The sequence below is a fragment of the Eulemur rufifrons genome, chromosome 30 (genome assembly GCF_041146395.1).
Source record: "Eulemur rufifrons isolate Redbay chromosome 30, OSU_ERuf_1, whole genome shotgun sequence".
In the NCBI taxonomy this organism is placed as follows: Eukaryota; Metazoa; Chordata; class Mammalia; order Primates; family Lemuridae; genus Eulemur; species Eulemur rufifrons.
In genome coordinates, this window is record NC_091012.1 from 101,572,746 (window position 1) to 101,587,604 (window position 14,859).

At 40.2% G+C, this 14,859-nt stretch overlaps 1 protein-coding gene across 1 annotated transcript; it reads right to left on the reverse strand.

Moving 5' to 3' along the window:
* Positions 1-949: 949 nt before the first annotated feature.
* Positions 950-8,397, reverse strand: ZNF630 (zinc finger protein 630). Its single transcript, XM_069464283.1, has 4 exons — positions 8,383-8,397; positions 3,345-3,471; positions 2,974-3,069; positions 950-2,685 (listed from the first exon to the last, which is right to left on the reverse strand). The coding sequence occupies exons 1-4, from the start codon at positions 8,395-8,397 to the stop codon at positions 950-952; spliced, it is 1,974 nt and encodes a 657-aa protein (XP_069320384.1).
* Between the last annotated feature and the right edge of the window lie 6,462 nt (positions 8,398-14,859).

Consider the following 14,859-nt stretch of genomic DNA (forward strand, 5'->3'; position numbering starts at 1 on the left):
TAGGATTTACCTATTGAAAAATAGAATACTCTCAGATTGGACCACAAATGGCTAAAGTAGTTCTCAGATTAAAATACATAGCCCAAAATACACCTATAATAAATCAGAAAGTGTGTGATTAATTAAATTACACATTCAACTAAAGAAGTTAGAAAAATAAAAAATAGAAAAGGAGATGGAAGAATTTTAATGAAATAAAAGCATAAGTGAATGAATTAGAAAATAGAAAAATAGTATAAATGCAAGAATTGGTCTACAGGTGGTTGAGGAAGTAAAACAAATAAAACATTAGTATTACTTTACTTAAATGAGGAAAAAAATCACAAATACACTCTATGAGAAAGGATACTGGAAATATAACCACAGATATAAAGGAAATTAAATTAACCATGAGACTGCTTTGCTCAAAATTATGCAAATATATTAAGAACCTTGAAGAAATAAATGATTTTTTAAATTACAAGGAGTACATATATCTATATCTCTATATTGATATATCAATAGATATGTATTATATAAATTATATACTACATATATAATTTAAACAGAAAAAATATGATGGAAAAAAGAGAGAAGATAATAAAAAGATACCCTTCAAATAATGCACCACACCCAAATAAACACACAGGAGAATTCTATAAAACATTTAAGGACCAGGCAATACCAAAGCAGTGCTAATTGTACCAGACACATTTATTTTATGAAGGGAGCCAAGATAATTTGAGGGTGAGTAAATTGATTCCATATTTACGATGTTGAAAACACTCTGAGGGCCTAACCAGATCATTCTGTGGAAGGATAATCAGAATACTGAGAAATATATGAGTCTATTCTACAGCTGAGAAATTGCCACATTTTTTCATGTCCAACATATCCATAGGATTTCTGTTCAATGTGAGTTTTCCCATTCATGATGAGGTCTGACTTCTGGGAAAAAGCCTTCTCATAATCAGTACATACATAGGATTTTTCTTCTAGATGCATTCTGACGTCCAGTGAGGTATACATGCTGGCAGAAGGCCTTCTCACTGTCACTGCATTTGGAGGGTTTCTCCCCAGTGTGTGTTCTCTGATATGTGATCATCTGTGATTTCCGGGAAAAGGTCATCCGATACTCAGCACATTCAGAGGGTTTCTCCTTAGTATGGGTTCTCTGGTGTATAATGAGTGGAGACTTCTCACAGAAGGCCTTTCCACATTCACTACATTCATATGGTTTCTCTCCAGTGTGAGCTCTCTGATGTATAACAAGATGTGACTTCAGGGAAAAGGCCCTCCCACACTCAGTACATTCGTAGGGTTTCTCCCCTGTGTGAATTCTCTGATGAATAACAAGGGGTGATTTCTGGGAGAAGGTTTTGCCACATTCTCTACACTCATAGGGTTTCTCCCTTGTATGAATTCTCTGGTGTATAATAAGAGGTGATTTCTGAGAGAAGGATTTTCCACATTCAGTGCACAAATAAGGTTTTTCTCCAGTATGAAGTCTTTGATGGCCAGTGAGGTGTGACTTCTGGGAAAAAGCCTTCCCACAGTCAGTACACACATAAGGTTTCTCTCCTGTATGAATTCTTTGATGTCCTATGAGATGAGACTGCTGGCAGAAGGTTTTTCCACATTCACTACACTTATAAGGCTTCTCTCCAGTGTGCGTTCTCTGATGTACGATGAGCTGTGTTTTCCGAGGGAAGGTCTTCCCACATTCAGTACATGCATGGGGCTTCTCCCTATTATGAGTTAGCTGGTGTATACAAAGGTGAGATTTCTCACAAAAGGTTTTCTCACAGTCACTGCATTCAAAGGGCTTCTCTCTGGTATGAACTCGCTGATGCGTAATGAGATGTGACTTCTGGGAGAAGGCTTTTGGACACTCAAAACATTCGTAAGGTTTCTCTCCCGTATGGACTCTCTGATGAACAATGAAGGGTGACTTCTGAGAGAAGGCCTTTCCACACTCAGTACATTCATAGGGTTTCTCCCCAGTATGAATCCTCTGATGGACAATGAGGTGTGATTTTTCACTGAAGGCTTTCCCACAATCCCCACATACATATGGTTTCTCTCCAGTATGAATTCTTTGATGTATAACAAGCTGTGACTTCTTGAGAAAGCCCTTTCCACACACACTACAGACATTGAGTTTCTCTCTGCCTTGAACTTTCTTATACTGAATATGGGCTTGCTTATTATGAAGAACTTTTTCACATTCACTCTCTCCACAGGGCTTCATTCCAGTATGAATGAAGCCTTCATTCTCAGGCACAGAACAGAAGGCACTATAGCTAGGTAGTCTTCCACATCCAAATCTCTCAATGGGGTTCTTTCTTGCATAGTTCCTATCACAATTTAGTGAATCTAAATAAGATTTTAAGTTCTTTTCACATAAATCAAAATTATGGAGTTTTTTACTTGAAGGATCAAGGTCTGTGCACCCACTGAACATTTTTCCAAATGCATTATACTTGGGGCCTGTCTCCTCAGCCAATGTTTCATGGCTGATGGCTATGACCTGCCTCAAAACCCTGTCTTTGTTTCCTTGATAACTATCTATTTGATTACCAATATGCCAGACTTTCAAAATGGAGTACAATGAATTATTCTTTGGGGTTCTTTCTATTATCTCCCTTTGAGATGAAAGTTCTCCAGAAATGATCTGCTGGGAAGGTTCAAAGACTTTCTCCCTGTCTTAAAGAAGAAGAAAGAGGTAAAATCATACACACGCACACACACACACCAGTTGGCAATGGACAGAGGTGCTAGGAAAGTGGCTGTTGTGGGATGGGATGGATGTTACAAAGGAGGCCTGGTAAATTTTAAGGAAGAAAGGAGGCCATCAATGTCAGAGAAGAAGAAGAAGAAGAAGAAGAAGAAGAAGAAGAAGAAGAAGAAGAAGAAGCAGCAGCAGCAGCAGCAGCAGCAGCAGCAGCAGCAGCAGCAGCAGCCCTCTTGGCCATCTACCCAATGCTCACTTACCTGGACAGATCCACCTTGACAACTCACTTTCTATAATCCACGGGGCCTCTCCATGTTCCAACTTAATTCTTGCATCCGGTTTTATACCTGAACACCCTATTAAGAGAAAATTATAATGGTCTTGGCCTTGGAAGCTCAGAAATTCATGAAAAGAAGAAGCAATTTCAGGGGCCTCCCAGCAAAGATGGATCCTTAACTCACACCATACACAAAAATAAATTCCAGATATAACAAAAATACAAACATGAAAAACTAAAACTATAGAAGGAAACACTCTGTTAAGGGAAAATCATAAATGTTATGGACTTGAAAGCTCTGAAGGAAGGATGAGGAGGATTTGATTCATTGGTACACAAGGAATCTGCCCTTACCCACTGAGACCAGGTGACTATAGGTCTCCAGCATCACATCCCTATGCAGGGTCTTCTGAGCTGGGTCCAGATGCTGCCACTCTTCTTCGGTGAAGTCCACAGCCACATCTGCAAATGTCACTGGCTCCTATAACAGCACACTACTGTACAATCTGTTCATTATGATCATTTTTACCACGGCAGTACATGCAGGATGCCTACTTTGCACTTTTTGTAGTATACTTTATGAAAGAAACAATGTAAAATCCTGCCATTAGCAAGAATAACACTTAATGGAACAGAGCAGAGGGTCTAGAAATAGAGGTAAATAGAAAAGGAAAATATATAATAAAGATAGCTTTTAAATAAATGTGTAAAAAACAGATTCAAAACTGAAGAGCTAGCAGAAAAAAATGTAGTGTTGAGCTCCCTACCTCATACTATACAGAAAAATTAATTTGAGATATAACAAAATTTTAAACAAACATATAAACCATAAAAATAAAGACAGGAGAGGTTTATAAAAACAATTTTAGAGTGAAGAAGACTCTTCTAAGCATGCTACAAAACTCAGATGCCACAAAGGAAAACAAGAACAATTCTAACTACTTTATGTATTGCAAGGCAAAATATATCATAAACAAACTCAAAGGACATAACTAACTGGGGAAAAGATATATGCACACATACAGGATGGACAAAGAACTAATTTCCTTAACGTATAGAGAGAGCTCCTACAAAGCAAGAAGAAAAAGACCAAAGAGCTTACCTTTTTTAAAAATGGTCAAAGGACATGATCATCAATTCACAGATAAAGAAATGCAAATGGATTTTTAAAATATGTAAAAAAAATACTCAACTTCACTGACATGAAGAAGAATGCAAACTAAAACAAGATACTATTTTCCCTACATATTATCAGAGATCAGTATTTTATGAGTCACTGAGTTGGTAAAGATGTCAAGAAATAGGCACATCCAAATTATCTGTGGGTGTACACTGGTACAATATATTTTGAGGGCAAATAATTTAGCAATATCCATCAAAATTTTAAATGTATACATTCTCTAGCTAGAAATTCCATGTCTAGAAATTATTCTATATAAATACTCACATATGTGAGCAAAACAGGATACATGAAAATACTGCTGTACAGTACTGTTTGTAACAGCAAAAGAATGGAAACAACCTAATGGAAGATTAGATGAATAAATTATGCTACAATCCCCATAAAAGAATACTATGTGCAATCATAAAAAGCAACATGGATTGATATGCAACAATCTCTAAGATATACTGTTAAGTAAGTGAAAAAATCATTCATTCATTCAGCAAGCAGTTATTGAGCACCTTCTGAATACAAGGCACTGTTCTAGGGACTGGGGATACAGCAGGAAAAACACCTGGCAAAAATACCTTCCCTCAAGCAGCTTATATTGTAGTGAGGAGAGACAGGCAACAAGGTTGAGAGATAAATCACCACCTGGCCAAAAAAGAAAGTTTGCAATGTGCACTTCAAAATTCATATCACTCATATACAAAAAGCTCCTAGGAAGTAATAAGCAAAAGACAAAGAAGGAAAGGGGGATTTGTACAGAAATTCTAAATGGAAAATAAATATGTGAAACGATGCTGAAGCTCATTTAATCTTTAAAGAGAAACAAATGAAAATGAAATATAATGCTTAATCATAAAAACAGCAAGAATTAAAAATACCAGTGATGTCTGGTATGTGTGTACATGGAGGAATATTGGGAACTAGGCCTTCTTGTAAATGATTTGTAGCCACAAGTATAAACTGATTACAGAATATCAAAATACAATTTGGAGGCTGGGCACGGTGGCTTACGCCTGTAAGTAATGCTAGCACTTTGGGAGGCCAAGGCAGGAGGATTGCTTGAGGACAGTAGTTCAAGACCAGCCTGAGCAACATAGTGAGACCCCATTTCTACAAAAAATAGAAAAAAAATTAGCCAGACGTGGTGGCACAAGGCTGTAGCACCAGCTACTCAGGAGGCTGAGGCAGGAGGATCACTTGCACCCAGGAGTTTGAGGTTGCTGTGAGCTGTGATGATGCCACGGCACTCTAGCCCAGGCAACAGAGCAAGACCCTGTCTCAAAATATATATATATACAATTTGGAAAGTACCCTTTAAATTTATACACATGCATGCCTTTGACCTAGCACACTCATGTCTAAGAATTTGGCCTATACAAATACTTGACAAATATATAATAAGTCTTTTTGAGGTTGTTTCCTTATTTGTGACTTCACTGCTTTAGAGTCCTGGATAGACTATGTACTAGCTGTGTGAACATTGTGCCTTAGTTTCTCCATCTGAAAAATAGGGATAAAAATCTTACCCATTGGAAAAATTGCAAGCAGGGAAAATAAAATTTAAAAAAAAGAGAAAAAAATCTTACCTAGCACAAAGGGTGCCTGGGTAAATTAAATGAGTTAATTCCATTATAATTTATTATGATGGTGCCTGGCACACAGTAAGCACTCAATAAGTAATAGTTGGGATTATTATTATTACTATTGTATATAAAAGAAAAAAACTAGAACTTTTTTTTTTGGAGACAGAGTCTCACTTTGTTGCCCAGGCTAGAGTGAGTGCTGTGGCATCAGCCTAGCTCACAGCAACCTCAAACTCCTGGACTCAAGTGATCCTCCTGCCTCAGCCTCCTGAGTACCTGGGACTACAGGCATGCACCACCATGTCCGGCTAATATTTTCTATATATTTTTAGTTGTCCAGCTAATTTCTTTTATTTTTAGTAGAGACGGGGTCTCGCTCTTGCTCAGGCTGGTCTTGAACTCCTGACCTCAAGCAATCCTCCTGCCTCGGCCTCCCAAAGTGGTAGGATTACAGGCGTGAGCCACCGCGCCTGGCCTAGAAAAAAATTTTTAAAAGCCCATCAAGGTGCTAGTATCCTACAGACATTAAATAGATATTATTAATAAGGTGATACTATTAATATGAACAATCTTATGCCAAGAAATTTGCAGTATAGATCGGGGGACAGCAACCTTTGGCTTGCAGGCCAAATTTAGCCTGCTGTGTATTTTTCAATGGCCCTCAAGCTAAGAATGGTTTTTACATTTTCAACAGTTGGCAAAAAAGTCAAAAGAAAAGAATATCTTGTGAAATCCAACATTCAGCATCCATAAAGTGTTACTGGATCATAGCCATGCTCATTGGTTTACATAATGTCTACGGCTGCTTTCAACATAAAACATCAAATTTGAGTAGTTGCAACAGAGACCATATGGCCTGCAAAGCCTAAAATACTTCTGTCTGGCCCTCTACAGAAAAAGTTTCCTGACCTCTGATTAAGATGAACTGGACAATTTACCAAACCCAACATAAAAAGAAATAAAAAATCTGCATGGTACTATATCTTTTAAATAGATTGAATTCATAATTAAAAACTTTTCCACAAAGAAAACTGCACACCCTGGTAACTTCACTGGGGAATTCTTCCAGATATTTAAGAAGGAAATAATACTAATCTTACTCAAACTCTCCCAGAGAATATCTCCCAACTTGTTATATGAGGCCAGCATAACAGGATGGCAAAATGTGACAAGAACAATACAAGAAACTAAAATTACAGCCAATATGTCTCATGAATGTGGTAGTATAAATCCTAAACAGTCCTATTAACAAAGGACTGGCTAGATGATGATGATGATGATGATGATGATAGGAGTGGGTGGGGACAAAAGATAGATAAAACAAGATTGGCCACCAGTTGATAATATTTGCAGGTAGGTAAGTACAAAATGGTTCACTAAAATCTCTACTTTTGTACATGTTCAGAATTAAAATTTTCCATCATAAAATATATACAAACTACGTTTACTGGGTATATTTTATCTTAGGTAAGAAAGTTGCAGAACAGAAGATAGTGTGTGTATTTTATGTGTGTGGTAAAAAATACATGTCAATAGTAAGATCACTTAAACATATTTACACACATTTACCCACATACATCTACACACACAGATGAAGATTATATATATATATAGAGAGAGAGAGAGAGAGAGAGAGAGGGTCTGGAAGGATCATTCCCAAACCAGATAATCCTAGTTGTATCAGGGAAGGAGGCAGAAGCTAGATTACAGAGATATTTCACTTTCTAATTTTTTCTTTGTTATGTTGTTTATGTTCTTTACTCCATGTATAGATTAACTTGTCAGGGAGGAAAAAATAGACTAAAAATGGAAGAACAGAGAAGGATCTGACTTCGAATTGAGTCATGACCCCACAAACTCTGAGATGACGGCAAAAGAGCCATGGAAAACCAGGAAACCATCCCATTCTTCAAGCCTCTGCTAAAACCAGCCTATTTAGAACAACTATTGGTGAAACCACTGGCCTTTGGGAAAACTCATAATAAAATTTCTTAGGCTAAAGTCCCAGAAATCTTGACTTGCTAAGGAGCTGGACTGATTTCTCTTTATGGAAAATGCAGGCCGGGCGTGGTGGCTCACGCCTGTAATCCTAGCACTCTGGGAGGCCGAGGTGGGCGGATCGTTTGAGCTCAGGAGTTCGAGACCAGCCTGAGCAAGAGCGAGACCCCATCTCTACTAAAAATAGAAAGAAATTACATGGACAGCTAAAAATATATATAGAAAAAATTAGCCGGGCATGGTGGTGCATGCCTGTAGTCCCAGCTACTCGGGAGGCTGAGATAGGAGGATCGCTTGAGCTCAGGAGTTTGAGGTTGCTGTGAGCTAGGCTGACGCCACGGCACTCACTCTAGCCTGGGCAACAGAGTGAGACTCTGTCTCAAAAAAAAAAAAAAAAAGAAAATGCAAATAATGTACTGATCATGTTGCCCATTTCACTGTGGCTGCCAGGAAGCTCATAGTCAAAATGTTTATCTCTGTTTATGCGAAGTAAGGCCAGAAACAGATCTGTTTATCTTCATAGCAATTTTGCCTGTGTGTTGATCATCTATTCTCTCTAAATTCCTCTAATTCTTATTTTCAACTAATTGCCCTTTTACATTTTGTTGTGGGAAAATCAAGTGGGAAACAAACAACTTACCTGAGACTCACTCATTTTCTATTTCTCTTTGGAAAACAACTGGGGACAGGTTGGGGTGCAGAGGAGTCTTCAGAGATCAAGCTGGGTTAAACATTCTTCAATGGCTGCATGTGAAAATGTGTTGCTTGTTAGTTCATTGATGACTTACGCTTCTCATCTGACCAAGTAATTCCATTTCTAGAACTTCGTCCTAAGGTAATAATCATGAATGTGTGCAGATATTTAACTGCAGGAACCTTCAATACAGCTTTGTCTTTAACACCATAATACTGAAAATAATGTAAATGCCCAGCACTGAAGACTGGGAAAATAAATTATGGAAACTCCAAAGGGTGGAAAGACAGACAACCATTAAAAGTAACACTCTAGATGATTAAAAGAGGCTCGGGAGGCACAGCAACCAAATGTGAAGTATAGACTTTGGGTCTTAATTTGAACAAACAAAAAACTATTTGTGAGATAATCATGAAAGTTTGAGCCCTGACTAGATATTTGATGACATTAAGGAATTTAACCACTGATGATCTGAAGATATTATTGCTAAATATTTTACCTTGGGTAATGGTATTGACCTTGAAGTCCTTATCTTTTACATAATGAAGTATTTATGAATGAAACGGTATGTCTGAAATTTGTTTCAAAATAAGGACTATGTATGTAAAAATTCATTGAGCTATACACTTAATATTTGTGCACTTTTACCTCAAGAAAAAAGAAAGAAAAAATGATGTGGGAGGAAGAAGTCTGTGGGTGGCCTAGGTAAGGAGTTGGCAAACTGTTACCGTAAAGGGCCATATAGTAAATGTTTTAGACTTTGTGGGATCTATGGTCTCTGTTGGAACTACTCAGCTCTGCCATTGCAGGTTGAAAGTAGCCATAGACAATATATAAACTAATGGCATTCATTGTCTGTGTTCCAATCAAATGTCATTTTTGAACACTGAAATTTGAATTTTATATCATTTTATGTGTCACAAGATATTATTCTTCTTTTGGTTTTTTCCAGCAGTTAGAAAATGTGAAAACCATTCTTAGCTCATAGCCATATTTAAAAAGTAGCAGGCCAGATTTGGTCCACTGCCCATAGTTTTCAATCCCTGGTCTAAATGAAATAAGATTGGCCCCAAGTTGATGATTGACGAGACTGGGTGATGGGCTTAATGGGGATCCATTATACAATTCCCTCTATTTTTATGGATGTTTGAAATTTTCCATAAGAATAGGTTTTTATTTAAGTATTATCATAGAAATAAATTAAGTAATACTATGGAAATAAAGTTAATGGCATGGAAATATAGCTGCAAAATGAAGAAGAGGCAGATCACAAGAACATGCTCCCAATTGTCTAATAACAGATAACATGTGGATCATGCATTTTCCACAGAGGTGATATCATCCCCAATGGGACGAAAATTGGTTCTTGGAGGAAAAAAATCTTAGATATTACAATGGTTTGTGGCCCTCCAAAGCTCAACCCTACCTGACAAAATCTTATTCCTTGGTATTTAATTTCTTTCACTGGATTTTCTTGGATATCACATGAGCAGCAGTAACCTTGAGTTCATGGAGGATCAGTGCTACAAAACTACCACAAATAGATAACAATCAGGTATTGACTCAATCTCATCCCAAGCCTCACAGGGTAGGCCCTACTATTATCCACATTTCACAGTGAGGAAACTGAAACCTAGAGAGATTAAACAGCTTGTCCAAGATCACACAGCCAGTGATTAGAAGGTGAGGTGATTGAAGAACAAAAAGCAGAGAACACCTCCCCAGCTGTCCTGGCACCAAGATTTTCAGAGATGCATCTCTGCTTGCTTCTGGATGCGCTAAAATCTTAATTCTCCTCAATTACAGAGGACATTGTTTTTAAACTTGAGAATAACAAAATGTTAGATTTACATTTGTGCTTTACAGTTTAAAATTAACTCAAAATCTTCATATTGAAAGCCACAATAAGGAAAAGTGAAGCCAAAAACTGGAAGGAGATATTTGCAAAACACATATCACCGATAAAGGAGTGGTATCAGAATATATAAAAACAATTCCTACAAATCAATAAGGAAAAGGCAGAGAGCCTGACAGAAAAATGAGCAAAAGATCTGAACAGGCACCTCACAAAAGAGGCTCTCCAAGTGAGCAATACATTTATGAAAAAGTGCTCAATCTCATTAGTCATCAGGGAAATACAAATCAAAACCACAGTGTCTGACTTCTCCATCGGAATGTTGACACCACGTGGGCAGGAATTTCTGTTTATTCACGGATGTATTATTGATCTCAAAGAGCCACCCATCAAAATCCCAACACTGACCTCACACCTTCCCATTCCTATCCCCACAGATGCTCATTCCTCATCATCCCTCACCCCCACAGATCCCTCTATCATTCACCCCATGGATGAGCATCCCTTACCCTTTAGACCACTCATTACTCACCCCACAACCGCCATCATTCAGACCGCAGACCCTCCATCACTCACCCAGACCCCCTTCACCCATTCCACAGAAGCCCCATCACTCATCCCAAAAACTCTCCATCATATAGCTCACACACTGTTACTCCTGGTCCCAGACTCCCCTATCACTGTTCTCCACGTCACTCAGTCCAAAGGACCCCTGCTTAGTCCCTCCATGTGTCCCCATCCATCACTGACCACACACCGGCCCCTCACCCCAGCTCTGCTCTCAGGACCCAAAAGCTCCTTCTCAGGCCGGGCGTGGCTTCCCGCTGGCCCAAATAGGTTTAACATCTCCCGAAAGGACCGTTCCCTTGCAGCCTCGGTCTGGATGACGCGGGAACTTAATCTTTCGCAAGCTCAGAAACAGCGGCGAAGCCGAGCTCTACCAGCAACAAAAATGGCGTCATCCCATCGCGCCGGGATGTCTGTCGCTGGCCGGGGCCTCACAGTTTCCTGAGCCTCCCATTCCCACCAGAGATGTGTGTTTGGGGGCCGGGGGAGTCCCCGTGATACCTCCGAGGCAGGGTATTCGGAATTGGTCCTGTGAAAGCAGTGTGAGGCTTAGAAGTGCCACGACAGTCCTGGGCAGGCGAGTGGGCGTTCCCAGCCACCAGGAGAGGCCCGGCCCGAGCAAAGTCGTGGCGACACAGCGGGGTGGGATCGGGGAAAATGCTAAAGCCGGATGGTGGGGGAACCGCGTGGGAGATTCCTCTGCGGAAGCCTCGTTTCTAAAACGTCTGGAGAAAATGAAGAGGACTTTGACTCATGGGGGATTCATACACACACCCCGCCTGCCTCTCACAACCTGTCATCAGCGCCCTCCCGCCCTCATACTGATCCTTCAAGGCGTCAAGGCCCGCCCCCGCCTGTCACTCACTGCCCACCTGGTCTTCCATTGGCTCCTTTGAACACAAACGGGCCCGTCTTCACCTGTCACGCACAGCCTGGACTTCTGCCTGCCTTAACGTGGGCAGATGTGGCCTTTTACAGCCAATATCAAAACAAAAAGTTGGCTGGTAATCCTAGCACTTTGGGAAGGCAAGGTGGGAGGATCGCTGGAGGCCAGGTATTCCAAACCAGCCTGGGCAACACAGCGAGACCCCGTCTTTAAAAACAAAACAAAAACCCTGCAAAAGTTAATAGAATCAGAAATTTGAGGTAAAACCCAGGGGCATTGATTTTAGAAGACTTAACAAGGGGCTGGATTGGAAGTCAGCTCAGGATATTAACGTAGTTAGCAAAGGCTCAGGTTCTATTAAGGTATCCACAAAACAGAAGCTCTGACGGTATAGTAGTTGAGAAAGTCCTAGGATTCAAGACCTCTGCCAGGGTGTATGGATGGAGAAAACATTAACAAAAATGCCACTTGAAGGTCAAACCAGAGGGCCACTGATGGTGAAATAGTGACCCAATTCCAAAGTCATTTTAGAAAGGCTTTGAATGGAATGCTAACTTAGGCCCAAATCTGAGCTACAGACCAGAGAAGCATTAATGGTGGTGTAGTTATCAAAGGCCCACAATTCACAACCTATACCAAAGGGGCAATAACTCTGGAAGAGTTAACCAAGGCCTGACTTCAAGTTCAAATCAAATAAGCATTTGTGATAAAAGTGTTAACTGAGGGCTAGGGCCGATGCACACAGGAGAAAGGGCACAAATGGTGAAAAACTTAGCACAGGTTTTACTTTCTGCACACACCAAAGGAGCACAGATGGGGAGGATATAACTGAGGCCTGCAGTCAATGTACAGACCTGAGGGGCAATGATGGGGAAAGAGTTAACAGACATGAAAAAAAGTTTCACACATAAATTCCCCTGACAGTGGAAAAACGAACAGACAGACCCTTAAGTTTAATACACAGACCCCAAGGGATTTTTAACTTTCCACCCTCAAAACCCTGAATTCTGTTTCGGGATCAGAACCCATTAATGGTAGAATATATAACAGATGCCTGAGTTCAAGATAAAATCAGAGGTTGATTTACATTGGAAAAGTTAATAGAAGCCCAGGTTGGACAGCACAGATAAGGAATTTTGATAGTGGAATCACTAACAATGGCTGGGGTCAGAGGTCAGATCAGAGGGATATGGATGGCAGAACAGTTAACAAGAACATAGTTTGAGTATAGACTAAATGGGCTTCAATGGTGGAATATTTCAAAGATGCCTGTCTTCATTTCCTATTGCTGCTCTAACAAATTACCACAAATTTACTAGCTCAAAACAAAACAGAGTTATTATCTTACAGTCCTGGAGGTCATAAGTCCAAATGGGTTTCAGTGGGCCAAAATCGAGGGGTCGACAGGGCTGCACCCCCTTCAGAGGCTCCAAGGGAAAGTCCATTTCTTTGCTTTTTCTGGCTTCTAGAGACCACGTGTATTCCTTGGCTTATGGTCCCTTCCTCCATTTTCAAAGCCAGCAGGGTAGCATCTTCAACTATCTCTCTGACTGCAACCTTCTGCTTCCATCATCACATCTCCTTCTCTGACTCTGACTCTTCTCCCTCCCTCTTATAAGAACCTGTTCCTTACTGAACAAGTCTATGCACACCTGCCCCCAAAGGATGAGGGAGCTTAGAGGCTGAAGAAAGAAGCTGACAAATGCAGTTTCTCAGAAAGAAACATTTAATAGGGACTTAGGAACAGAAGCCATGTCTCAGGAGGCTGCGAGATGGTGGACCCCCACATCTGCCCTCCAGAAAGTATCCTTTATATAGCAAGCTTTTTTGGTAAAACATGTGTAGCTGGTCATGTTTTACACCCTCTTTCAAAACTCATGACCATTGGGGAAGTTAGGTAAGCATCCTTATGGGGGCTTATCTATGCTTCAGGCATTGTTTCTTGACCTTGCTCTGCGAATGCTTTGGTATGTAGGAGCTAAACATCAGTCATTATGGTGGTTTCACTTCAAGATGGCATTACTCTTGCTATGCCAGCAGGCTGTTTTCCTACAGGACCCTTGATTACATTGGGCCCATATGGATAATCCAGAAAAATCTTCCTTTCTCAAGACTCTTAATCACATTTGCAAAATCCCTTTTGCCATGTAAGGTAATATATTCACAGGTTCTAGGGATTGGGACATGGACATCTTTGGGGGGGGCATTATTCTGTCTACTCCAATTGTGAGGTCAAATCTCAATGGTGGTGGAAAATTTGATTGAAGCACAGGGTATTAACAGGAGAAAACTATTGATGGTAGATCAGATTTGAATCCAAACCAAATGGGCATTGATGAGGGGCCCAGGCTGTTATGTTGGAATTGTTTCAAAGGCCTGAATTCAAGGTCAGAACAAAGGAAATTGATGGACTATCAGGAGAAACCCTGGACCCTGGATCAAAGCCCCAGCACATAGATGATGAAAAAATTAACAGAGGCCCAGGTTTAAGATCTAGAATATAGGCACAGTGATGGCGGAATAATTAACAGAGAGTCCCAGGTTTGAGGTTAAAGCTGAGGATCATTGATAATTAAAGATTTAACTGCCAGATTCCATGTCAAGAAAAAGAGCACTAATGTTTAAATCTATAACTGAAATCCAGGTTTAATATGTAAATCAGAGGGGGAAACTAATGGTGTTAAGAGACCTGGATTTGATTCACATATCAGAAGAGATATTGATGGAGGAAGAAATAAAAAGAGATTACCTGGGCTGGGTGCGGTGGCTCATGCCAGTCATCCTAGCACTCTGGGAGGCCGAGGCGGGAGGATTGCTCGAGGTCAGGAGTTCGAGACCAGCCTGAGCAAGAGCGAGACCCCCGTCTCTACTAAAAACAGAAAGAAATTAGCCAAACAACTAAAAATATATATAGAAATAAATTAACCAGGCATGGTGGCACATGCCTGTAGTCCCAGCTACTTGGGAGGCTGAGGCAGGAGGATCGCTTGAGCCCAGGAGTTTGAGGTTGTTGTGAGCTAGGCTGATGCCACGGCACTCACTCTAGCCCAGGCAACAGAGTGAGACTCTGTCTCAAAAAAAAAAAAAAAAAGAGAGAGAGAGAGAGAGAGATTAC

Excerpts from the sequence above, each read along its gene's own strand:
- ZNF630 (XM_069464283.1), bottom strand. Across the intron at positions 3,070-3,344 it reads TAGTCACCTGGTCTCAGTGG|GGTGTTCAGGTATAAAACCG; the intron begins GTAAGGGCAGAT and ends TTCTCTTAATAG. Across the intron at positions 2,686-2,973 it reads GTCAAGGTGGATCTGTCCAG|ACAGGGAGAAAGTCTTTGAA; the intron begins GTAAGTGAGCAT and ends TTCTTCTTTAAG.